This window comes from Narcine bancroftii, chromosome 13 (genome assembly GCF_036971445.1).
Source record: "Narcine bancroftii isolate sNarBan1 chromosome 13, sNarBan1.hap1, whole genome shotgun sequence".
In the NCBI taxonomy this organism is placed as follows: Eukaryota; Metazoa; Chordata; class Chondrichthyes; order Torpediniformes; family Narcinidae; genus Narcine; species Narcine bancroftii.
Genome location: NC_091481.1, coordinates 78368582 through 78395791, shown reverse-complemented (window position 1 = coordinate 78395791; position 27210 = coordinate 78368582). Strand labels below are relative to the sequence as shown.

At 41.8% G+C, this 27210-nt stretch overlaps 1 protein-coding gene across 6 annotated transcripts in view; it reads right to left on the bottom strand.

Annotated features, from left to right (window-relative positions):
• Nucleotides 1–27210, bottom strand: part of LOC138748588 (serine/threonine-protein kinase PAK 4-like) — a 129682-nt gene that overhangs the window by 45523 nt on the left and 56949 nt on the right. For 3 of the 6 annotated variants that reach the window (XM_069909037.1, XM_069909036.1, XM_069909038.1), the window contains 2 exons: nucleotides 6848–7010; nucleotides 2467–2692 (listed from right to left, as the gene is read on the bottom strand). In XM_069909037.1, coding sequence (XP_069765138.1) covers nucleotides 2467–2670 — 204 coding nt within the window. In that variant the 5' untranslated portion in view covers nucleotides 2671–2692; nucleotides 6848–7010. Of the gene's footprint in view, nucleotides 1–2466; nucleotides 2693–6847; nucleotides 7011–25858; nucleotides 25945–26704; nucleotides 26909–27210 lie in introns of those variants that run through there. The other 3 variants (XM_069909035.1, XM_069909040.1, XM_069909039.1) reach the window with 3 other exon arrangements.

Sequence of the window (27210 nt, the reverse complement as noted above, 5' to 3'; positions counted from 1 at the left end):
AGCAGAGTGGAAAATGTCTAGATCAAAAAAGTATGGCCAGTTTGAGATATACAATCTGAAAACGTTATAAAATAATAACTGGTCTTTCATTTTAACTACAGTACAGTTCCGATTATCTGAAATCGGATTCTCCGACATCCTCATTTATCCAATTTTTAAAAAAATTTTGTATAAACGAGGATATCAGAAACAAATCAGAAATCCTCATTTATCCGGAGCTGAACTAACCTCAAAAATAATTCACTCAATGAAATTAGAATGACAATTGTCCATGTTTCAGGTAAATCCCTCCTCTCTCTCTTTCTATTTCTTATTTACCTTCCCCATTAACCTTTACCTCCAACTCTCCCTCTCAAACTGGGTGCCACTGCCTCCCAGTCACAAGCGGTCGGAAGAATTCCTTGTCCCGAAGTCATCAAGGAGAGCGGCCTCCCGGGCGGGAGCAGGGACCTCAGGCTCAGTGGCGTTCCCTCCCCTCTTTGCCTATCCTCTTCCTTCCCTCCCTCATCGGCACATCGGATGGCAATTCTGAATCCTCCCCTCGGCCTACTTCCCTGGCATGCATTTGCAGTAGGCTGAATGGAGGATTCAGAGTCAGGACTCAGGCATCGGGAGCTCTGGTGACCGGAAAGACAGGAGCCCATCAACTTGCTGGTGAGGGTTCCACCAGCCCAGGAAACCTCCCCAGGGATCAGTGTCAAGAATCGGCAGCAGCGGTTAGCTGGTTTCAGTGATCGGCAGCCGCGTTGGGTTCGTTTTGGTGATCAGTGACGGCCAGCAATTTTTGGGTGAGAATTAAACATTATTTTAATGCGTAAAAAGCCTTCCCTTGTGGTTTGTTCTTGTTTAAACATTGTTACAATTGATTTGCTGTGGCTACTGGGCTGTTTTTAAAAAACGACCAGTTCTCCGAAAAAACAAGGGCCCAGTCCCGACCGTTTCGGATAATCGGAGTTGTACTGTACTTCAAACTTAACAATTGCCCTCAAGAAACGCCCACAGCCAGAATTTCACCTGCCCCATGGAGTGAATGTGATTCACCATTTGATTTCAATGTGTATATTATGCAGGAATTAGGGGCAAACAGAGCCAAATTGCACACCCTGGATGAGGACTGCTAGTTCAGCACTGAGTACTAAATCTGGGATCTGCCAACTTCTGTGGCTCAGCACAGCACCATGCCAAGTGCTTCTAATAGTTACTGCAGAACATTACAGCACTGGAACGGGCCATTCACCCCTTCTAGTCTGTGCCAAACTATTTTTCTGCCTACTCCCACCCAGTCCATCGCCCTCCAAACCACCCCCCCATCCATGTACCCATCAAAACTCTTCTTAAATGTTGAAATTGAGCCTGCATTCAACACTTCAGTTGGCCGCTCATTCCACATTCCCACTTTGTGTGAAGACGTTCCCCTAAACCTTTCCCCTATCACCCTGAACTCATGTCCACTGGTGTGTATCTCAGCTCCCTCAGTGGAAAAAGCATACTGACATGTCCTGTCTCTAACCCTCATAATTATAAATTCCTCTGTCAAATCTCCCCTCGTTCTTCTACGCTCCAGGAAAAAAGTCCTAGCCTGTTTAACCTTTCGCTGCAACTCAGTTCCTGAAGTCCAGGCAACATCCTAGTAAATCTTCCCTGCACTCTTTCAATCTTATTGATATCTTTCCTGTAGTCAGGTGACCAAAACTGCAAATATTACTCCAAATTTGGCCTCACCAATGTCTTATACAACTTTATCATAACATTCCAACTCCTACACTTAGTACTTTGATTGATGAAGGCCAGTGTGCCAGAAGCTCTTTTTACAACCCTATCTACCTGTGACCCCACTTTCAGGGAAAAGTATCTGTATTCCCAGATCAAGCCAAGAAAGGACATGCAAGCTAAATAGTAGGGCATGGAGGAATACAGTAGTACAAAGTGCAACACCTCACACCTGTCCATACTAAATTCCATCTGCCATTTTACAGCCCATTTTTCTAGCTGCTCCAGATCCCTTTTACCTTCAGAAACTTTAAAATAACAGACATAGGAAAACAAACAAATTTTGTCTTATAATAACCAATACAGTTTACAACACAAAAGAAGCCATTTGATGCCAGCTTTATTATTGGGACAACTGAAAGAAATTAAACAGTCTTATCCACAGTCAAGAGTTGCAGATCTCTCCCTCAGTCCTGACCTACAAGATGCAGGTAAAACTTCATATCCTGTGCCATAAACCTGTGTAACAATACTTCCTGGAAGTTCTCATTCAATGCTAAATTAAAATTGATATCTTTATTGTTGATTTTCCATCCTAAATAATTAATTTGAACCATCTAAACCTCCCTTCATATCTTCTTGGTGTGGTTAGTCCCAGAAGTGTCAGTTCACTTCCAACAGTGGTTTCCCCATGAGACACCATCCTAATTTATTTCATCATGACCTCAAACGCTACATACACTCAGACAAACCCACCTTACGTGGAGCGAGCTGAATGGGCGTGATGAAAGATGGGTCCACCAGTGGCTTGGGCCGTTTGGCTGTGTCCTCCAGGAGACTCTGCCATTGTCTTGGAAGCCCGGTAAACTTCTGTTCCTGCTGGTCAAAGCCAGTGTGAACACGATGCTCAAAATTCACGGGCGCCGAGATCTCCACCCGCTTCTTCTTCTTGCTGAACATGTTGGGAGATGAATGTCAAGTCCTGACAGAATGAAGCAAAACATTGCAAGCTACTTTTGAGGTGAATGCATAAAAAATGAACACTTCTGAATTATTAAGAGCACAAATAAATAGAAAAGCAAAAATCAACTAACAAACTTCCTTAATGCAAAGTCATCATGTATATTACAATATCTATACTCTAGGTTTTGATTAAATAGTTCAAACCCCAGTTATAACTCCAAGCTGATCATTACACAAGATTGATTTTTTATTTGAAATGTTGACAGACAATGGAGCCAGTGTTTCAGAAAGCTCAAGAGTGATGTTGAAACACACAAGCAGGACTGACACTTCAGTACAGAACTGTCAGAAACCTGAATTGTTGGGAGATTTTGTCATTCCAATAAGAAATTGATTCAACATCTGGTCCCTTCTAATCAAATGGGTGCATGGGACAACTTAGAGGAGCAAGATTACCAAAGTACCAAATGGCAGTTCTAGCCATTCATCATACTTGTACATGAGATCTTGAGGTGAAAATCAACTGCCATTATCTGCCTGAAAAATTAACTCAACTTGAAAAACCATTTTTGGCTGTAATTTTGCTTCACGACTTTTCTAGACTGAGGCACAGGTTTCAATCAGCTGCTGAGGTGATGGTGGTTTTCTCTCTGGATGGCTTTTTCTGATTGTACTCAAATATACACATATGCTATATATATGTGCACAAGCATATTTCAAGTCCCTGAATAATGCTATTTTGTTACAACATTTATGTTTTTACACAGCTGCTCCGTTCCAGGAAATTACTGCCATTTCCCAGAACACATGCTGCGCAAAAATGTCAGAACAGGAATGAGGGCACCATTCCCACTCCGATATTTTACCTCCTCGGCCCCGAGTAAATTTCCCGGAACGCCTGCAGTCTAAAGTGAACTGCAGGCATTCCGTGAACAGCGGGCTAATGAAGAGCACGTCTCAAGAACGCAGCCACAAGCCTCTAATTACCGCACTTCCGGTATGCCGTCTAAACTCGCGCAGGGTGTGAACGACCAATTCCGAGAAGTTTGACATTCTTCAGACTGATAAAAAAATCACACCAATTCTATCTAAAAAAAAACATAATTGATGAGAAAACAAACTTAAAAAAAAACACCACGGCATTTTACCGTGACACAAAATTGATTTTGTTTAACATCATTTCACTTAAAGTAGCTCTTTCCAAGAACGTTAAGTGAGGACCTGCTGTGAAAATCCGAATCTTGATTTGATTTCAAATCATACTGTAAAGTCAGAACCTAAATAATCCTAATTCCTTTGTAATATTTAGACTGCAAAGTACAAAAGCTTTAATTATTCCATGCTGTTAATGTGTATATGTTAAATAATTCTATATTCATTTGTTAAATCACATACCAGAGCCAGGACATACTTCTTATTGCTGAATCATGCTTGCTGGAATGATAAACCCCACTGATAAAGCACTGGGCAGCCTGTATTTGTGTCATCAAATTTACATCCAGCAGCCCCAATGTTGTGGTGTGCTGGTAACCAAATTAATGCTGAATTGAATTGAGAACAGCATAATACTGACATTGCAAAATTAGCACACAGCAAAAGGGGTGGTTAGTACGATATTATTACACTGCCAGTGACCTGGGTTAGAATCCAGCGATGTGAGGATTTTGTGCTTTCTACCCATGTCTGCGTGGGGTTTCCCCAGGTGCTCCTCTTGCCTCCTACTCTTCAAATTGTGTGGGGCTGAAGGTTAATTGGGCTTAAATGGCCAAAATCGTTTTCTGCTGTGCTGTAAATAAAATTTTAGTGTCTGAAATTTTTCTGCTGCTCGTTTAAATAGATAAACACATTGCCTGAAAATGGCCATGAACTGCAGAGATCAGACATTGCCAATTTAGCCTGTGAGAAATTCTGAAAAAAATTACTGGACTGAACACAGTACACTTCAGGAATCTGTACCGTTCACTTTGAATATGAACAAACTCAGAATAACTGTGATTATGCCCCTCAACACCGATGAGTTAACTCTTGGGTTGGACTGGTTAACTGAATTCTGTAGTGCACCATAATCTTAGGCAATACTAGCTTTGTACTGTAAAATGAGGCTGTTCGGTTCAGGGAATCTGAAGTCACTGAAGAAATGGAGGCCACGTGAGGTGTCCCGGAAGTAGGTGGGGAGGGAATGGACCAGGGGAGAAAAGATAAATCAAGGCAAGTCAAAACTAGTTCGGTGGGGGTGGGGGGGTTCAAGAGAAAGCAGAAACAATGGGTCTACCTGGATGATTGGGTTTCTGTATCTTGGGTAAAAGGTAGAACCAGGCAGTGCAGGGATGGGAGACAATAAGGCTGGAGGCTGTGGGAGGGAGGGGACCTGAGGTGATGAAGTTGGAGACTGATGAGCTGTGGTGGGGTCCTGTGGAAGGCATAAGTAGGAGGAGGTGTCTGAGAGCTGATGACTGGCGTCAGCAAGGGAGAGGTCGGTGCGCCAGAGTACAACAGCACCACCCTTGACTGTGGGTTTCATGGTGACGATGGGATTGTTGCAGGATAGTGGAGGGCAGAGCGTTCAGAGGAAGTAAAAGAGAGGGGAGAGATAAAATTGATATTTTAGCAGCAATTGGAAATAAAAAGAACCAGAGAGACCAGCTGGCTAAGGACAAGGTGTCCAAAAGGAGGAAGAAGCCTTAAACGGGAATAAGGGGCTTGGGCGGGGGATGGAGAGTCACAGTTGTGGGAGTCGGCTCAGGCGACGGAAGAGAAGGAGTTTGGCATCGTGTGCATTGAGATGTGGGGCGAAGGGGAACAAAGGCAAGGCACTCTGAGGACCGAGCACTCTGTCACAGAGAGGGGATGGTAAAGACCCAAGCAGGAGTCAGAGTGGGAATCAGTGTGGTGGAGGGTGTTGGGAGGAGGTGGGGGGGGGGCGGGGGGTTAGGGAGATCTGAGGGTAGAGAACTAACCTGCTCTCCTTCCCCCCACCCCCGTCTTCTTTCCCTCAGCTCTCCAGCCCTTCCCTTTCTATTCACCTCATCATCCCTCCTCCCCTTCTTGCTTCTGTGCCCTCCCTTCTCCACCTATTCCCTCCTACCTTTGTGACCATGCTCCTCCCCCCTTATCTTTTTATTTGGACATAAATACAATTTTAAGATGAATAAGAATAAATAAAAATTTAAATGTTTAAAATTGCAAAAGCAAATGCTCTCTGAAGTAAAACATAAACCTTGGGCGAAGATGGGAGCAAATATTCAGCCAGCGGAGTGACTTGGTCAGGCTTTGCTCAGCAGCTATTTGAATAAAGTTGTGTTTGAATAAAATGGCCTTGCCCAGGATGAAGAGCTAGGGTGACTCTCTTAAAGTGTCTCTTTATCCCTGCTTAGAAAAAGTCTTTATTAGTATATTATTAGGTACATTCTTAAGGCTTTATCTGTAAACTTGGGGGAAGGGAATGGCGACACAGTCAACACAGCAGCTAGCGCAAAGGTGTTACAGCACCGGTGTTCGAATTTAAATTTCATAAATTATAGGAACTACCTAATTAAAGTGAACTTTACATAATTAAGGACTACAATACAGATTTTTATTTTCAAATTACATTTTGCACTGTTAAACTATTTATTCTTTATGCTGGTGTATGCGTTGGTTAGGCGTTGTAAGAGTAAGGCTCAAGCAACTGGAAAACTCGCTTATCTGGCTCGTATTGTGCACTTCAGTGTACGCAGTTCAATTTCACATCACGTTACATCAATCCCTGTAGGTGCCACAAACCAGGGCTTTACTGTATTTCAAACAGGCAGCATTGGACTGGGTGAGATGGCTGGGGGGAGGGGGGGGGGGTGGGGAGGGAAGCCAAACACCAGCATAGACCAGATGGGCTAAACGGCTGATTTCTTTAGATGAAGCCAACATTACCCTGATCAAAGAGGAAATAAAGCATTAACATTTTTTTTTGAAGGGCAGCAACCAGGGGTTAAAAGAAATCAAAGGAAAACACAAAGAATTGCTCTGGCGGCAGTGTGCAAAATTTTCGAACACAGCTCCATTCAAGAAGATTTATCGACCCATTAAAAACAAACAAAGCACAAGATTCCCATTATAGTCTTGAATAGTTGATCCCACCTGACATTACAATTTTGCTACATATCCTGCAAAACATATCGAACCAAGGATAAAACAATACCTTGAAGGATTTTTCTTTGCTAGATCCAGTGACAGAAAATGCTGTAGCAGGCTGAAGATCAGTGGGAGCAGAAAGGATGATACCTTCCGGAGAAGCACACTGAATCAAGCTATTAACTTGGACTGAGAGCAAGAGTGCCTTTTAAGCGAGTCCATAGTCCGTCCTGGAGAGAGAATCCAGAGACAATATGGTTATCAGGAGGACTGTTCAGCACACAACCCAGAAAGGCACCAGGTTAAAGACAAGGATCAGGATTAAATCATGGAACAATGGAACCAGATTAACCAGCAAATAAAAATTCAACATCATTGTTTAGTCAGCACGTAGTAATGCAATCTGGATTTAAAAGCACAGTGTTTCTCAAAATAGCTGTCGTGGAAGCGATGAATTCACACTCAGGGGATTAGTTCTTGAATGGTTGAGTGGATGACCAGTAAAATGTTTTAAAAATATGACAAATATTCTGCCCTCATTAGGAACCAAGCGTGTCGGGAGGAAGAACACCCAATGTAGAATGCTTCGTTTGGTGAAAGATAGTGATGTCAATCTTCAAAAAAAAAAGATGAAGACTTTAATGTGGTTGGATGGTCAAAAGCAATTTCAAAGGGGTGGCACGCTGTTAAGTGCCAGCAACGCGGGTTCATATCCGGTGCTGGAGGTCAATTGGGTGCCAAGGGCTTGTGGGCCGAAAGGGCCTGTTCCTGCGCTGTCTGTCTAAATTTAATTTTTTTTAAATTAACTCAGCTTTCCAGCCTGCAGCCAGAGCAAGGAGTGAACATTCCATTGACAGATTCCAGCCAGGGGAGGCGCTATGGCTTGGTGAACTCGGCAACCGCCTAGGGCAGAGACCTCGGAGGGGTGTGGTCAGATGGCCAGATGTCCTGTGTTAAATGTGAAAAAGTGTACTTAATTTATTAGTCAGCGTCCTGAGGCCCGTTGGTTGGCTGGGCATGGCCAACTTTAATCTGTGCATGCACAATGGATACGAGTACCAGGGATGGCAGGCACATGTGCAGAAGGCCCATAGATGGGGGATATATTTAGCGCAGCTACGCGCAGGCACATAACACTAGTGCAAGTGACAGCGGCCACAGCTTCAGTCAATGTCAAGTGGAGTACTATGTGGAAGTGGCGGGCTTTGAAGGTAGGTAGGGCACAAAATATTAATATTTTTAAAGATTCATAAAAGATTAATATAGATAAAATATAAATAAATGCAAGTAAGTGAAATCAACTTATGTTTGATTTATTATATGTATCTTCTTTTGGTGGCCACACAAACACTAATAAAAATATACAGCATCTTTTCCGACTCTTCTCACAACCATCACAATGCTCGCCATGCACATGCATCACATGGGAGTAAGTGATTATTTGCAGTAGCTCAATAGAGCCCGTCTTCCCCCATCAGTTTCTTCTTGCTCATATAATTTGTTGTGTAATTGGTTTATAAATAGCTATCTGCGTTAAGCCTGAGCAGCACCCACACACACAACATATCACTTTATTAAATTTCAGAAAACTTGGCTTTGACAGCAGATAAATGCTATCACTTTGACTAGTCAGGCCTGTGAGTAACTTCAATGCTTGGCTGATAAAAGATACCTTATTATGTTTAGATTAATTGTTTCATTATTAGCTTTGTCCTTTGTGTTTTTTACACTCTTATTTTTATCTTTTGTGAAATGTTAATTCAAAATTAGTAAGGGCATCAAGGGATATGGGGAAAAGGCCGGAAATTGGAACTAGTATAGAGTAGCTTAGTATATTTTTATGGAACAGACTCAATGGGCCTAGTGGCCTGCTTCTGTCCCTTTGTCTTCTTGAGAAAATAATTTTTACACTAATATATTTTATATTATGTTAAATATGACAGAGTTGCAAAAGTTTGTGAAAATCTTCTAGGTCAGTAATTTTGCTTGCAATTTAAAGTAAATTGAGCACTTCCAAGTTTTTTCTACAAAACATCAGTTTTTGAAAATCGAAATTGGCCATTTTTTTGTGGGGTGCGAGTAGTTAGCTTTGCCTAGGGCGCAAAATAGTCTGGCACCGGCCCAGCAGCATATTTACACAACTTCTCAGCTAATTAAATTAAAAACCACCTTGAATTCATGCAACGGCTCACATGCAAATTGCTGCTTTACTAAAAATTGAAAAAAATCAGAATTCTTTCCACATTATGTTGGCTGTGAAATTTCACAGTACATACAAGCAGTGAAATCAGAGTCCCTCATATCTTTGAAATGAAATAAATATTTTATAATAAATTTAAGGGATAAGGTATTCCAATGAATTCAGATAGCTGACACAGATATGCTAAAACTGAGTGCATATGTTCTGGGTTGCAATAGTCTACAACTTCAAATGTACTCATACACAATGCATTTATGGAAATTATGCCAGTTAAACAGACAAGTGCATTTGCATTCCTCGTTGGTAGGAACGTTTTAGAAGGATATGGGCCAGAGGCAGACAAACAGGACTGGCTCAGGTCAGCATGGACAAATTGGGCCAAAGGGCCTACGTCTGTGCTGTAAACGCAACGCACAAGCCTCCAATCAGAGCTTAAATGGTGATTCTGTAATAAACAATGTTGATGTTGTAGCAACTGTGTCGCAGTGTGAAACGAAGAATGAAAAAATGATCAGACGTAGTCGAGTCGAAGTTCAGCGAAAGTTGTTTACTCAGTCAAATGCAGCTTTCGAAAACCCCGCACGTTCCAAATGACGTCATCGCATTGCTACATCATGAAACCTCCCAAGCCAGTTTGATTGAGCCTCTGGTGAGCCACTACATGGCTTACTCCCCCCCCCCACCCAACCAGCGATAAGAGGCTAAACCTCTTTTCTATCATTTGCGAGTCTCGATAAAACTGCGCCCGGAAATCATGCAGTTTAAGCTAAAAATTCAAATAGCAGGATCATTAATTCCAATGTCAAAGCTAAAATCCCAGAAGTCAAATGTTGATTGGAGATCTACACCAAACCATATTTGATGACGAGGAATGATGTGATGTTCTTTTTTTTGACTGTACCCATATCTCACAATGTGGAATTCTGGTTTGGATGTGATGCTCTGAACCAGCCATTCCCAACCTTTCTTCTGCTATGCATCCCCCCACCCAGGAATCTGCTCAAAGTTTATAGGCCCCTTCCTTGTGTGTTAGTCTTTTTTGTTTCCTGTACTTCTCTGACCGACAATAGAGTATAAAGAATTATTACTTGAGGTGAAAATAAAACAAGGCTTTTATTTAAATGTGCCATAGGGCCCCCATTGAGAATGGCTGTTAACAGCTGTACATCTACTACAAGACATATAGTAGACAGCAGATTGAAACATATGCTGTGAGCAGGGAGTTAAGTGGTTCGAAGAAAACATAAAAGCAATGGGACCTTTCTGAACACTTAGGAGAATTTCAATAGCGGTAGTTACCAAAGGAATGCAATTGTTAACTCAGCCTGTGACATCACAGGCACCAGACTTCACTCTATCGAGGACATCTCCATGAGGCGGTGTCTTAAGGCAGCCTCTATCAACACCCAGACAATGCCCTCTTCACTCTGCTACCATTGGGAAAAAGGTACAGGAGCCTGAAGATGAGCACTCAGCGGCACAAAGATGGCTTCTTCCCCTCCGTCATCAGATTCCTAAATGCTCAATGCCTTAGTTTTTGTGCATTATTATTTTTATTTATTTATAGTAACGTGGTAAGATGGTTATAATATGAATGTTTGCGCTACGCTGCTGCGGGAAAACGTCAAGATTTCTTGACTTGTTCATGACAATAAATTCGGATTCTGAAAATTGAGTTTGTTTGTAAAATTTAGTAGAATGTAGGTCAGTCATGAAATAATCATTGAATTACAATGTTTATGTAACTGATGGAATGCATCCAATACTGCTTAGAGGAAAGTGGAATGATCGCTTGTAATTGTGAGCAATTCTCAAAGCACAGATTTCTTTTTCAGTTGCTCGGATTGTTGTCCTGATCTACAGCGTAACCCAGCTGCAAAATCTAGGAGAGATCCAACTGCCGCTGCATCCCAGCGGGAGGATAGGAAGCAGCCATTGATACTACCCTGCCAATGCTGTTGCAGGTGAATGGATCTGGATTGCGGGCACGATACTGCATTCTATTTCAGTCGTGAATCGCCCACACCCAGTCGTTTTGGTTCAGAAATCTTGGTTCAGCTACTCAAAGAAAAAAGTAGACCATTTGGCCCATCATGCCTGGCCTGTCATTCAGCATAATCATTCACTTGTAGTTACATTGCATCTTTTAGACATCAGCTTGTCCCAAACTGCTTCTTAGCCAATAAAGCTCAACTACTATACAAGAAGACTTTACATGATAAGGAGAGTAAAAGTGAGTATAAAAGGAGATTAATGTTGCGGTTAGTGCAATGCCTTTACAATGCCAGTGATCGATGTAAATGTTAAAACCTCGTGTTTTTGCTTCTTAGTAATTTTGTGCCTATCCCTTTAAGGATAAGTATTGTTTGTAGCATTACCATAGTTACTATGATGTCATATGTCGTAATATCCATGCAGACTTGCTTTCTCATTCTTTGGAGAGGGACGCAAGCTCGAAAAACTTTTCTTTGAATTCGTCTTAAATCATTTCTTGTCATCTTAATTCATCTAATATCGTTTTATATCATCACGTCTTTAAATATAACAGAATACTTTGTCTATTCATCGTTATGAAAAACTTGATGCAAAGTTATGCAAAATGTTTACCTGTTTATATCAACCAATTAAAGCTACATAAATCTGCATCTACAGAGTTTGGTTTATTGGATTGATAAGAGTATTATTTAAATGGAGACAAGCTAGGGAGTGGGGAAGTGCAAATGGATCTGGGTGTACTTGTTCACCGGTCACTGAAGGCTAGCATGCAGGTTCAGAAAGCTGTGAAGAAGGCAAATGGAATGTTGGCTTTCATAAAGAGGGGATTGGAGTATAGGAACAGAGACACCCTTCTGCAGTTATACAGGGCCCTGGTGAGACCCCACCTGGAGTATTGCGTCCAGTTCTGGTCTCCAAACTTGAGGAAGGACATACTAGCTATAGAGGGTGTGCAGCGCAGATTTACAAGGTTAGTTCCAGGGATGTCATATGCAGCAAGGCTAGAAAAACTGGACTTGTATCCATTGGAGTTTAGAAGGATGAGGGGGGACATGATTGAGGTCTACAAAATCATCAGGGGGATAGACAAGGTGAAGTTTGATTACTTGTTCCCAATGATGGGGGAGACGAGGACTAGAGGGCATAGTTTAAGAATACAGGGTAGGCCCTTTAGGACGGAGATGAGAAAGCATTTTTTTACCCAGAGAAGTGTGAATCTGTGGAATGCTCTGCCACAGAGGGTGGTAGAGGCGGATTCGCTGACTATGTTCAAAAGAGAGTTAGATAAGACTCTTGTGGGTAACGGAGTTAAGGGTTATGGGGATAAGGCTGGAAAGGGGTACTGATGGTAATGATCAGCCATGATCTAAAATGGTGGTGCTGGCCCGACGGGCCAAATGGCCTACTCCAGCTCCTATTGTCTATTGTAATTCAGCATATCATTCTTGCATTACTTTGAAGATTACACGTTTTGAAATTGGGAAATCGCTTCAATATAAACAGCAATGATATCTGTCCATTCGTCACAACTCTAGCCACAGGATTTTTATATATTGCCTTAATCCAACTAATAAATATTGGTCCAAATTTAAATTTTTCCAATACTTTGAATAAAAATCCCCATTCTTCTCTATCAAATAATTTTTCAGCATCTAATGATAAGACCATTGGTAAGTTGAATTCCTCCTGTGAAATATTTATCAGACTAATCAACAGTAAAGTTATCTGCAGAATAATGATCTTTAATAAATCCAGCTTCATCTATATAAATCAAAGATGGTAAATACCTTGCCAATCTATTAGCTAGAGCCTTCGTTACAATTTTATAATCAACATTTAACAAAGATATAGGTCAATAAGAACTTGCTTTCAAAGCGTCTCTATCTTAAGTATAACTGTAATAATTGCTTGAGAAAAAGAATCTGGTAAAGAATGAGTTCCCAAAGCTTGTTCAAGAACCTCAATCAATAAAGGTATTATTAAATCTTGAAATTTCTTATAAAATTCAGCCATGAACCCATCTTCACCTGGAGACTTTCCATTAGGCCTTGATTTAAGTGCTTTTATAATTTCCTTATGAGTGAAAGAGCTTCCAATTTTTTACTCTCTTATTAAAGGCAATTGAAGATCAGGTAAAAAATTGTCTTTTGTCACCACCGTGGTTTACATTGGCTTTGAACCTTTGGCCCAGTTAATAAGACAGGATAGTAATATCAAAGGTATTAAAGTGAAATCTGAATAATTTAAAATTAATTTATTTGCGGATGATGTTTTGATTTAACAGAACTAAAAGAATCCTTCAGATTTTTATGATAGATTGGAATAATAGAGAAATATCTAGTTATAAAATTAATTGGGGAAAAAAGTGAAATTATGCAATTGATTGAGGCATAATTTTCTTGTAAGAATATTGTTCACTTTAAATGGTCAGATCAAATGAAATATTTAGGTATTAAAGTTGATAAAAATTTTAACCATTTATATTAAATTATTTACCTTGAAATTAAAAATGATTTAAAATTGATGGAAGGATTTACCGATAACACTAATAGGTGCCGGGCGTAGTGGCGTGCGCCTGTTATCCGGCTGCTCGGAGGCTGAGGCTGTAGGACTGCTTGAGGCCAGGAGTTCTGGGGTGCTGCGGGCTATGCCGATCAGGCATCCGCATTAAGTTCAGTATCCATATGGTGCTTCCAGGGGAACCTAGAACCACCAGGTGTGATAAAGAGGGGTGAAACAGCCAAGGTCGTAAACGGAGCAGGTCAAAGCCCCCGTGCTGATCTGTAATGGGATTGTGCCTGTGAATAGGCACTGCAGTGCAGCCTGCCCAATACAGTGGGACGCAATCTTTTGAAAAAAAAACATTAATAGGTAGAGTTAATTGTATCAAAATGAATATTTTTCCTAGATTACAATATTTCTTTCAGTCTATTGCTTGTAAAGTTCCTCAAAAAATGTTTTCAAGATTTGAATTTTATAGTTAGGAAGTTTTTAATGGAAAGATAAAATGTTAAGAGTGTCTTTACAAGAATTAATGTGGAAATATGAACTGCAAGGTCTACAACTTTTTTCAAAGTTATTATAATACAGCATAATTAAAGATTATTATTATAATTACAGTTAATAAAGAGATTAATGCATAATATATTTCTTTTCTTTCTTTGGCTTGGCTTCGTGGACGAAGATTTATGGAGGGGTAAATGTCCACATCAGCTGCAGGCTCATTTGTGGCTGACAAGTCCGATGCGGGACAGGCAGACACGGTTGCAGGGGAAAATTGGTTGGTTGGGGTTGGGTTTTTCCTCCTTTGTCTTTTGTCAGTGAGGGGGGCTCTGCGGTCTTCTTCAAAGGAGGTTGCTGCCCGCCGAACTGTGAGGCGCCAAGATGCACGGTTTGAGGCGAGATCAGCCCACTGGCGGTGGTCAATGGGGCAGGCACCAAGAGATTTCTTTAGGCAGTCCTTGTACCTCTTCTTTGGTGCACCTCTGTCACGTCTGGAAAGTCGATTGATTTGAGCAGATATTGAATTAAATCACATTAATAAGAATAAGAGATATCAATTTATATATAAATGGAATTTAAAATTGTGGCACAAGTATAATTCACCAATTTTGAGACATTTGATAGAAATATGGAATAGGATAAATGAAGAAATAGGTACACTTGGTAAAGTTTCTAGGAAGACACCTTAGTATCAGAATAAACTTTTTCCCTTTACAGTTAATAATCAACTTTTGAAAATATAGGATCAAAAAGGAATAAAACTTGTACAGGATTGTTATGAAACAGGTTATTTTATATTTTTTCAAAGAATGAAGGAGAAATATGAAACACCATCAAATACTCTTATTTGTTATCATCAAGTTAGAGCTCTGTTATTGGATCATTTTGGGAATACTCTGAGGTTACCTACACAGGCTAAATTTGAAATTTTAATTATGGAAGGTAGGAAAAAAAGATTTATATCTGAAATGTATGCATTATTGCAGAATAAAATGCCTAAACTAGATTTACAAAAATCCAGGTTAAAATAGGAAAAAGATTGAGGAATAGAAATTACTCAAGAGGATTGGAGAAATTTGAGTAAGGATAGTCTGACAAAAATTGTAAATGTAAGATATAGATTAATTCATTATAATTTTATACATCAATTATATTTAATTCCTGAGAAATTAAAGAGATATAATTTACTTTCTACAGATTTATGTTTTAGATGTCAGAAAGCAACAGGAACTTTTTCTGTGATAAGGTCAAACTTTTCTGGATGCGATTCAAGGAACTTTTACAAGATATTCTTAAAACTTCCAGTGGACCCATCAATATTTTTGTTAAGTAATATTAAAATGATTTGTTTGGAATTGATTAAATAAATTTCAAATGGCATTAGCGAGAAAATGTATTACGATTACTTGGAAAAGTAATATAGATTTGAATTAACATAGATGGCAAACAGAATGAGATCTTGTATGCCATTGTGAAAAATAACATAATTTATGATATAATTATCTTTTTTTTTTAAATCAGAAAGTTTGGAGCCCTTATTTGGATTACATGGGTTTAAAATTTTGAATACCTCAGCCTTGTTGTGATAGAAGTACCTCAGTACATGGTAATTGTCTGTGTTATTGTAGTTTACACCTCCTTTTTCTTTATTTTTTGTTTTTTTTGGGGGGGTAGATAGATGGTAGTTTAGGTGTGAAATTAGTGTGTAAGGAGGGAGCGTTACGTCGATTAAAGGGTGGGATAGTGGGATTTTTTGGGCTATACACTATGTACATCGAGTCCACGCTGCTGAAGATCCAGCTGCGCTGGATGGGTCACGTCTCCAGAATGGAGGACCATCGCCTTCCAAAGATCGTGTTATATGGCGAGCTCTCCACTGGCCACCGTGACAGAGGTGCACCAAAGAAGAGGTACAAGGACTGCCTAAAGAAATCTCTTGGTGCCTGCCACATTGACCACTGCCAGTGGGCTGATATCGCCTCAAACTGTGCATCTTGGTGCCTCACAGTTCGGCGGGCAACAACCTCCTTTGAAGAAGAACGCAGAGCCCACCTCACTGACAAAAGACAAAGAAGGAAAAACCCAACACCCAACCCCAACCAACCAATTTTCCCCTGCAACCGTGTCTGCCTGTCCCGCATCGGACTTTTCAGCCACAAACGAGCCTGCAGCTGACGTAGACATTTACCCCCTCCATAAATCTTCGTCCACGAAGCCAAGCCAAAGAAAGAAAAGAAATATATTATGCATTAATCTCTTTATTAACTGTATGTATTTTGGTTTTTAAATTTTAAAATATTAAAAAAAAAAGAAATTGGGAAATGCTCAAAATTGAAAGTGTTGTCTATAAATCGGTACCAAACCGGGGTTCATGTCCTGCACTGTCTGTAAGGAATTTGTACATTCTCCCAGTGGGTTTTCGTTGGGGTCTCCGGCTTCCTTCCACCGTTCAAAACGTACCAGATTAATGGAGTACAAATTAGGTGGCACAGACTTGTGAGCGAAATGGCCTGTTACCGTGCTGTATGTCTACATTTAAATTTTTTTAAAATTCCAGTTTAAGTTCAAAATTCAAAAGTTCAAAGTTCAGATTTATTCTCTGAGTAGACATGATATCACATGCAACCCTGAAATTCTTTTCCCTGCAGGAAACTACTTATCAGTAGTGTAAATGGTACTCAGGAAAAAGATACAGGTAAGTACACAAAAGGGAGATATGCAAACACTCCAACTGTTCAAATACAGAAAAAAAATTCAGTAATAATTAAGTGCAAAGCCAGAATCCTTAAATGAGTATCTCAATGAGTTTGCTGTTGATGGTGGAGGGATAGCAGCCGTTTCTGAACCTGGTGGTGCGCGTCTTGTGGCCCCGAGGCCTCTTTCCTGATAGTAGCAGCAAAAACAGAGTGTGTGCTGGGTGGTGTGGATCCTTGTTGATTGCTGCTGCTCTCTGACGGTAGGGAGAGTTTTGCCTGTGATCTACTGGGCTGTGTCCACAGCCTTTTGCAGGGCTTTCAGCCAGTCTGCACACTTTCCATTACACATCTGTTGAAGGTTTCCGATATCAAACCAAACCTCTGCAAATTTCTGAGGAAGGAAGGCACTGACGCGCTTTTTTCATGATGAAATTAGTATGTTGCGTCCAGGAATGGTCCTCCAAGTTAGTGACTCCTTGGAACTTAAATTTGCTCACCCTCGCACATAAAAGGCAGCAGTCATTAATAACTCATTACCCACTCAATTAAAATACATTAAACTTGACTCAGATGTCTTTCTATTTATGCACATTTCCCTTACAGAAGATTAGCGCAACACTGTTACAGCGCCAGCGACCCAGGTTCAAATCTGGTGCTCTCCGTAAAGAGTGTGTACATTCTCCCCCTCCGTGGGTTCCCTCCCACCTTCAAAAACGTATGGGATTTGTAGGTTAATTGGTATATTTGGGCAGCTTTGCCCCGTGGGACGGAAATGCCTGTTACCGTGCTAAATGTCTTTAAAATAATTAATGGCTTAAAGATCGGTAGAAAACATTTATTCACAAGGATCAAAAACATAGAAGTGATAGAGTATTTAGAGGTGTTTTGCGAAGGATTATTAGAGCAGGCTGCACACAAACATTTTAAAACACAGAATATTTGCAGGACTTTTGCAGAGTGCTTTTTGCAAAAAGAGCAACCAAGTTGCAGCATACAGCTTGCCTGGGAGAGCATGTGATTTTTGCAGGCAGACAGAACAGTTTTGGTCTCAGAGAGGGAGGGTGTGAAACAAAGAGAGAAGAGACAGAAATCAGTTCCAGAAGGACAAAGCTGGCAAACTTTTGGAAGACCTGGTCAAATGAGAAGGCTGGCTGTCTGAAAGGTGACCTGAAAGAAAGAGGATCATCTAGAGAACCCTGAAGGGGGCCGGTCTAGTCAGCAAAACCAATTAAACAGGAATTAGGTGCGGATGTCCTGGAACAAAAAGGAATCTCTCTTTGAAGACCAACGAGAACCCTCCACGAGAACGTGGACAAAGCAGAATTCTATACTGCAAGATGTGAAATCGGATCATGTTCATCATTTCCCAATGCATCTCATTCAGCCAGCAGAACCAAGTAACTGCATGATCTCACTCCAAAAGCTAGCAAGTTACTTGAAATTATCCTATCCTGCCCCTAACTGATCACCATACAGCAGCTAGACTGCTACATAAATCTCAGACTGAAGTCGAAGGACTGAAGTTGCAAGATCTCCTTTCTGGAATGCAATCACAAAAGCCAGGCAACATTTCAGGGTTGCGCAAAAGTTGTAAATGGTTGGGAGTCGTATCATGTAAAGAGGACACTAAACCAAGATTGGCAAGGTTACGTCGCTTGGCAAAAGTTTTCAACACCACCATACAAAGGAGAACCTGAGTGGTAACCATTTGCCTGTTAAGGACCAAAGACTGGTGAACTTCGTTAATGCCAACTTCTAAGCACAGTACAAGAATTGCCTGCAACCAGTGAGATTGGACTGTGATCCAAAGAACTTTTTAAAGCTTAAATATACATTACTCACACCTGCGCTTAGTTTTAGAGAAGGGATTAAGTAGCTTACGTAGGTTAAGTAATAAGTTAAAATTGAATTCTGTTTTCTTGTTCAAATATAATTAAAAACTACTTTTGTTTAAGTAACCCTGTTTTGTGGTGCATATCTATTGTTGCTGGTTTTTGGGGTCCTCTGGACTCTGTAACAATAGAAATGCTGGAGGAACTCAGCCGATCCCGCAGTGTCCATAGGAGGCAAAGATATTTTACTGACGTTTCAGGCCTGAGCCTTTCCTCAAGGAGTGAGTGGTTTAAAAAAAAAGCTTAAGCAGAAGGTCTACCACCTTGGCTTCCTGTGAGCGATTACCCTGCTACACCCACTATTCCAATGCTGCATTGTCGGTGGTGCCAGGTTTTGTATGGAGCAATAAACTGAGATTCCACCTGCATCTTGGCAACACAAAACACTGCACAGCTACTTTTAAAGTACTGCCAGGTATCTCATTTTCCAGCGAAAAATCCAGTGGTTTTCAAACTTAAGGTGGTATATGTGGGGAGAAAAAAAGATCGAGAACTACTGCTCAAGACCCAATTGTAATGGAAATATTTTGCTTGAGAAAAATTGTTTTTGGCCTATTTCCTTTGGAGTTCTGAAACCCTGCACATAACGAGTCAATGAGGGACGATTAAAACAGTCATTTTCAAACTTTTTCTTTCCACCCACATACCACCTTAAGCAATCCCTTAAACTGGTATGTGAATGGAAAGAAAAGGTTGAAAACCACTGCATTCATCACTCCTCCACAACACCAAGAAAAATTACATTGTCACTTTGGAGGGGCCTACTGGAAGAAAAGGTATTGCCTACGTCATAACGACTACTTCAGAAGTTTATTATTAGTGGGAAAGTGTGCGGAGAATAGGCAGCAATGGTGAAGATGTGACAGAAATTTGTGTTATTTCTACTTCCTTTTAAGTGGGGTGTTTGGGTCTCCACGCTGGTCAGTGGTGCACCCAAAGACTCGGCTAAGAGGTTGACATCCATGGAGATGAGCACCTGAAGGAAAACCTTTGAATGTGCAAACACATTGGACAAAGGCTACTGACAGATAGGCGACTCTGTCACTGTGCAGTTCCACTCATCCTTTCAAGCAGGGATAGATTTAGGAATTTGTACCCTCTCACCCTGGTGTAATCTATAAAATGTGACATGTACGTCTTGTTCATTTGTCTTGAGATTAAAAATGGAGAGTGGTGCTTTCAAATGCATTTGACATATTGTATGTTGTATAAATGTGTTGATTGATTACTTGTAAAATTGAATCTGCCTACTCAGTTATTAACAGGTCAAGTAAAGCTGGATTAACACCACTGTCATGCATTCAATTCTTCTTCTTGGGACTCTCCAGAATCTTGCGGAGTAACACTATTCAGTCTTTGTCTGTACACAGAGCAACCTTGTTACTTTCAAAACTTTGCATCAGGTATGTTTTTGTAAAATTGTTTATCACACATCAAAAGTATGGCACAATATAAAATATTGCAAAAAAATATTGAACCAAAACGTGGTCAAAGCAGAATTCTATACTGCAAGATGTGAAATCGGATCATGTTCATCATTTCCCAATGCATCTCATTCAGCCAGCAGAACCAATTAACTGTTGTACTCTGGTGCAAGCATGATCTCACTCCAAAAGCTGGCAAGTTACTTGAAATTATCCCATCCTGCCCCGAACTGATCACCATACAGCAGCTAGACTGCTACACAAATCTCAGGCTGAAGTCGAAGGGCTGAAGTTGCAAGATCTCCTTTCTGGAATGTAATCACAAAAGCCAGGCAACATTTCAGGGTTGCACAAAAGTTGTAAACGGTTGGGAGTCGTATCACGAAAAGAGGACACTAAACCAAGATTGGCAAGGTTACGTCGCTTGGCAAAAGTTTTCAACACCACCATACAAAGGAGAAATTACATTCTTAGTATCCTGGCCATCAGTAATACACCATTTGATTTCTGGGATCCTGCTTAGCAAGATGATTGCTTTTGCACTTCTCTATAAAGCAAGGCAGTATTTTTAAATGTGGTTATTCCTGGCCCAGATCAGTTGCACTCTAATGCCACCCATCAGTACAACAATCTCTTTATTGGCTACACAGTACTTCACTGACAAGATAGAAATACAAGCCTTTCTTCCTTTGTTTTACAAAGACAAATAGTACCAGTACATGTCAGACATCAAATAAGCCTGAAAAATAAAACTAGGATCACAATATTATCTTCAATCCACTTCAAGCAGGCAAACATGGCTAACAATGTCCCACAGCAAGTTCCCAGAAACAACACACCCAATGTTTTAGTTAACGACAAATGGATTAATTTTGCCCATCACAAGCTGCTTAATTTTGTAACTACAAATTTTTAAAAAATGATCCTAGACTTATTCCAAATAAATATAACAATCAATCCATTTATAAACAGGCTCCATCCATCTGCTAATTTTTGAGGAAAAAGTTGGGATTGGGTGACTTTGCACATTTTTCCCTTTCAGACTTGCAGAAAGTTCCAAGAACCGGTGTTGCAATGACACGAGGACCTCAAGAGGAACATGTTGGAGGAGGAGCAGTAGAATGGAGGCAGAAAAGGTCAGTTATAGTCCCCAGTGATGAGTGAAGAGCCCGCTGTGACTCCTGGATAGCTCCAGTGTCTGAGTCAAAGGGTTCGGTTTCCATTTCAAGAACCTTTGACAGAAAGTTGGTACACCAATGTTCTGCACGATTGGGGAAATCATCTTTAGGATGAGATGTTTAACCAAAGTATCCATCTACTCATTTGTAAGGAAGTAAAGGATTCCATGACCATGATCTGAAATGTTTTCTAATCAATATTTATCCTTCAGATCAATCTCAATCAAGGCCAGAAAAATGGCAGCACGGCAAGACCTGCTGAAATGATAGCACTGTCGCTGTTGCGGACCATAGGACACCGCAGCACAGAAAACAGGCCATTTGGTCCTTCTAGTCTGTGCCAAAAACATCATACCATTAGTTCCTCTGACCTGCACCCATTCCATAACCCTCCAGACCTCTCCCATCCATCTATCTATCCAATTTATTCTTATAACTTTAGAGTGAGCCCACATTTACCAAATCAGATGGCAACTCATTCAACACGCTCACCAATGAGTGAAAAAGTTCCCCTTAATGTTCCCCCTAAACCTTTCCCCTTTTTCACCCTAGAGCCATGTCCTCTTGTATTTATGTCTCCTAATCTAAGTGGAAAGAACCTACTCACATTTTCTCTGTCTATACCTCTCATAATTTTGTAAAGCTCTATCAAATCTCTCCTCATTCTTCTACACTCCAAGGAATAGAGTCCTAACCTGTAATCTTTTCCTGTAACTCAATTCCTGAAGACCCGGCAACATCCTAGTAAATCTTCTCTGCCCTCTTTCAATTTTACTGATATCCTTCCTTTAGCTTGGCACCCCGAACTGCATACAATACTCCAAATCTGACCTCACCAATGGCTTGTACAACCTCATCATAACATCTCAAGTCCTGTACTCAATACTTTGATTTATGAAGGCCAAGATACAAAAGTTTTCTTTACAACCCTATCCATCTGTGACGCCACTTTCAGGGAATTATGCAACTGAATCCCCAGATCCCCTTGTTCCTCCGCACTCCTCAGTGCCTTATCATTTACTATGTCCTACCTTAGTCTGTCCTTCCAAAATCCAAGCCCTCACACTTCTCTGCATTAAATTCCATCTGCCACCTTCTGGCCCATTCTTCCAGTTGGTCCAGATCTCTCTGTAAGCTTTGAAAACCTTCCTCGCTGGCCACAAATGCCTCCATTCTTAGTGTCATCAGCATATTTGCTGATCCAATTTACTACTTTATCATCCAGATTATTAATATAGACAACAAACAACAATAGCCCCATCACTGATCCCTGAGGCCCACCACTAATCATAGGCCTCCAGTTTGAGAAGCAATTTTCCACTACCACTCTGTCTTCTCCCATTCAGTCAATTTTGAATCCAGTTTACAACCTCTCCATGGATACCTAATGCCTGAACCTTCTGAACTAGCCTTCTGTGTGGGCCCTTCTTAAAGGCCTCACTAAAGTCCATGTAGACAGCATCCACAGCCTTTTCTTCATCTACTTTCTAGGTAACCTTCTTGAAAAACTCTATAAGATTCATTGAACATGACCTACCATGCACAAAGCCATGCTAACTGTCCTTAATCAGCCCTTGGCTGTCCGATCTCTCAGAACACCCTCCAATAATTTACCTACTATTGATGTCAGGCTCAACAAGCCTGTAACTTCCTGGTTTACTTCTGGAGCATTTTTTAAAACAACAGAACAACATGAGCTACCCTCCAATCCTCTGGCACCCCACCCATAGGTAAGGAAGTTATAAATATTTCTGCCAGGGCCCCTGCAATTTGTACACTTGTCTCCCTCAAGGTCAGAGGGGACATCACATCAGGCCTGAGGATTTATCTACCTTTATTTGCTGTAAGATAGTAAGCACCTCCTCCTCTTTAATCCCAGTATGTTCCCTGCCATGACTGCTCGTTTCCCTTCCTTCCTTATACATGACGTCAGATTCTTGCTGATGCAAAAAAACTGTTTAAGATCTCCCCCAACCACCCAGTCCGACTGCCATCAACTCTGTACAGGCTTTGAACAGCCTGTTAATGGAGCAGATGGTGTTTTTATTTGAAAATTCTGTGGCTGCAAGATGGCAGCACCTATGATCGACAGCAGCCACGAGGGGATGCAGACTCTGGGGAAGCAGAGTACTGGGGCAGGGCACCCCCAATTTGAGAAGGAGAATCAGAGGAGATAGCCCACAGGATGATGACCACGGAGACAGACCAGTGAGGGGCTCCAAGGCTTAAGAACACACAGGCTGTTGCCGACTCGAGGCTTGGAATCCACGTGGGCTGCTGGCAGCTGCGATCGAGAAATTCACACGCATTGTTGGAAACTGGCTGAAGGGGTACCAGTTATTGGAACCGAGAAGCAAGAGGGTGCCGAGGGCTCTGAAGGTTTCCCGACCGTGTCAGAGGTTCAGATCTGGGGCTTGGGCTGCTGATCGTCTGGACTGGTTTCCGTGAGGCTGCGGAAGCGCTGGAGGTGAATCCATGGGGCCTCGGGGACTCCCTTTTGCTTCTCTTTCTGTGGCCGTAAGAAGTGCTTCAGGCTATTTCTGACGAAGGTGCATCTGTCTGTCTTACGGCAGACGAAAGCAAATTCTGTGTAATATTGCACTGTTTTTATTATATTACAATAAAGGAATCTGGAACAAGACACTCCCTGGTCATTCTCGCGTTGCTGAGATGTGAATTGGCTGCTGTGTCTACTCTCCAAAACCACTTCACTGGCTGAAAAAGTATTAGTACATGATGAAATAAATACCTCGAAGAAGGCCTCAGGCCCGAAACGTCAGTTATGGACACTGTGTGACTTGCTGAGTTTTGCCAGCATTTTTTTAAAAACTTCAATACAGCGTCTTGAGACTTTCACGTTTCAGTGCATTATGAAAAGGGTGTAAAAGGCTTTGTAAAAACCCCAGCATATTTTTTCCTTTCAGACTTGTGGAAAGTTCCAAGAGCCAAGAGGAAGAAGCATAGAATCACAGAAAACAGGTGCAGGAGTAGGCCAGACAGCTTTTGAGCCTGCTCCACCATTCAATATTCAACATCACAGGCACCAGGCTACAAGAGGCTGCTTCTAAGCAAGCAGTCTCTATCCTCAAGGACCCCCACCACCCAGGCCATGCCCTCCTCACACTGCTACCATCGGGGAAAAAGGTAGAGGAGCCTGAAGACGAATATTCAGGAGCAGGATAGCTTCTTTGTCCTGCTGTCACCAGAATCCTGAATGCTCAGTGAACCTTATTTTAACTTTTCACACACTATTTTTATTTATTTTGTGTCAGCTGGCTTATAGATATGTTTGACAATAGACAATAGGAGCTGGAGTAGGCCCTTCGGCCCGTCCAGCCAGCACCGCCATTTTACAGATCATGGCTGATCACTACCATCAGTACCCCTTTCCAGCCTTATCCCCGTAACCCTTAACTCCTTTGCCCACTAGAGTCTCTTTTGAAAATAATCAGCGAATCTGCCTCTACCACCCTCTGTGGCAGAGCATTCCACAGATTCACATTGTTGCACTGGTGATGCAATTGGAAAACAATGAATTTTGTAATTATTCTTGACAATGAATTTTGATTCTGATCATAGGACTTCCTACTTTCTTTCTCTCTATACCCAGTGGAGGCCAACCTTTTAGACAGTAACAGGCCAATTCGGCCCACGTACATACCGGGGGTGTAGATTAATTGGGCAGAATGGACTCGTGGGCCAAGATGCCCTGTTACTGTGCTGTATGTCTAAATTAAAAATTAGAAGGTTGGGTTTGGCCACCCCTGCTCTATTCCATAATTATTTGGAGGAATAAAACATTTTCTCAGCGGTTTCCTGATTTATACACCATGTTAACAGATTTCTCAACATAATCATTGGATAAACAAATTTAGTGCCATGCGTTTTATCATTTCATTAGTATTTTTCAAGGGAGAAGAGTGTGAAAAGAACAATGTCAGGACAAACAAACAGTACTGGGGCAGAGGTCATCCCTCAAGCAAATGGAGGAAAGCAGCATGCAGCATTCTCCTGTATCACTGCGAACAATACTTTTGTACACATCTCTTTTGTATGTGGCGTTCCCCACCCACCCCAGCTCCATTGCTCAGGGCCTGGCCTCTCATTTTCTTCCCCATTCTGATCACCACCTTATTTCAACTCTTCCTGTGCTCAGTCACGGTTCCCCAAGATCACATGATATCGGAGCAGAAGTCAGCCGATCAAGGCCTCTCCGTCATTCTAATCACAAGCTGATCCATCTAACCGCTCAGCCCCACTGCCCAGCTTTCTCCTGTAACCCTTGACTAATCAAATACCTGTCAATCTCTGCCTTAAATGCACTCAGGGACAGCTGCCTGTGCCAACAGTTCCACAGACTCGCGGCCCTCTGACTAAAGAAATTTTTCTGCGCCTCGGTTTTAAATTGACTGCCTTTTATCCTGAAGTTGCGCCCTGTTGTATGAGACTCCCCCACCATGGGGAAACATCCTTGCCACATCTACTCTGTCCAGGTATTTGAAATGTCTCTATGAAGTCCCCCTCATCCTTCTGAACTCCAACGAGTACAGTCCAATAGCTGACAAACACCAACCGCTTCATTCCTGGTATCATTCAAGTAAGTCATCTCTGAACCCTCTCCAACACCAGCACGTCTTTTCTCAAATAAGGCACCCAAAAACTGTACACCGTACTCCAAGTGAGGTCTCACCTGTGCTTTATAGAGTCTCAACATTACATCCCAGCTCTTGTATGCTGTGATTTCTCTTACTCGGTGGTCCTTTTTAAGTAGGAAGTAGTGACTGGGACACCTAAATAGACAGTTTTATAATGATATAAATGGCACCAAAAAAAAACTATTCCATGCCAGAAGCTCAAAAGGAATGCTGATGGTTGAACAATTAAAGCAAGATTTCAATCTGTGACCTTTTAAATAAATAAAGTGAGTAATTTTCAATGGCGATTAATGATGGCGATATTTAACTCCTCAATCTTTTCATTGTGCCAAGAAAGAAGGCAAGGCATCTCACTGGATGTAGACGTAGCATGTCACATCATTTCGTTAGCAGGACATTGGAGATGGTACCTAGACGGGTTTAAGATTTCAGCTCCCCATGGAATCCAGGTTAGAACTAGCTGTCCAATCGCCCAAATGGCCAATGGGGTGGGGTGGTGAGAAGTGCAATTTGGCATAAATCGCTGCCCTCGGGGGAAAAATAAATGGTGGGTATTAAAGTAACTATTTCAGTAGAATTTATGAACGGGGAAAAAAAATTAGGAACAGGGAGGTGGGCAAGGTGTGGAGTTTTAAATGGGGGGAGGGGCCGGCTGTGAAGAACAGGGCATACCCCCCTGCAACTCCTGAGGAGTTTGGAAGGTCTCAGCAGCTCATGCCTCCCTCCCTCACCACGTTAGACTCCCTCATCCCCTCTGCCACCGTTTAAAACACACACAGCTAGCCGTTCAGGGAAGGATCTCTGAAAAGACCAGCCATGGCTGGGGCCCTGGCTCGTTTAGTTCGTGACTCATTAACAGTTCAAGTCCGGGCGCTCCTCACCTCACCGATTTCAGAAACTGATCAGCTTTTGTCTTCAGGACGGATGGGGGAGAGAGGGTGGGGGGAAGAGAGCTTTTTCTGCTTGCCACTGGGTAGAGACCATCATTTCCTCGTCCTCCCTTGCAGATAGAGGTCAATGTTTCCCCTGCAGACAACAGGGATTATGTTCCACCAGTTTCGAGGCTCCTCGGAACCACTCAGAACAAGTTTCGTGACGTTGGCCGGGGCACAACCACGCCTTCTGCACAGGCACTGAAGCCACGGGAGGGGAGTTTCGTCCTGCTTGGTTCAACCTCCCCTCCCCTCGTTGCACAGGCACTAAAGCCACGGGAGGGGAGTTTTGTCCAGCTTGGTTCAGCCCCCCCCCCCCATCCTCGTTACACAGGCACTAAAGTTACGGGAGGGGAGTTTTGTCCAGCTTGGTTCAACCTCCCCCCCCCTCGTTGCACAGGCATTAAAGCCACGAGAGGGGAGTTTTGTCCAGTTTGGTTCAGTCCCCCCCCCCT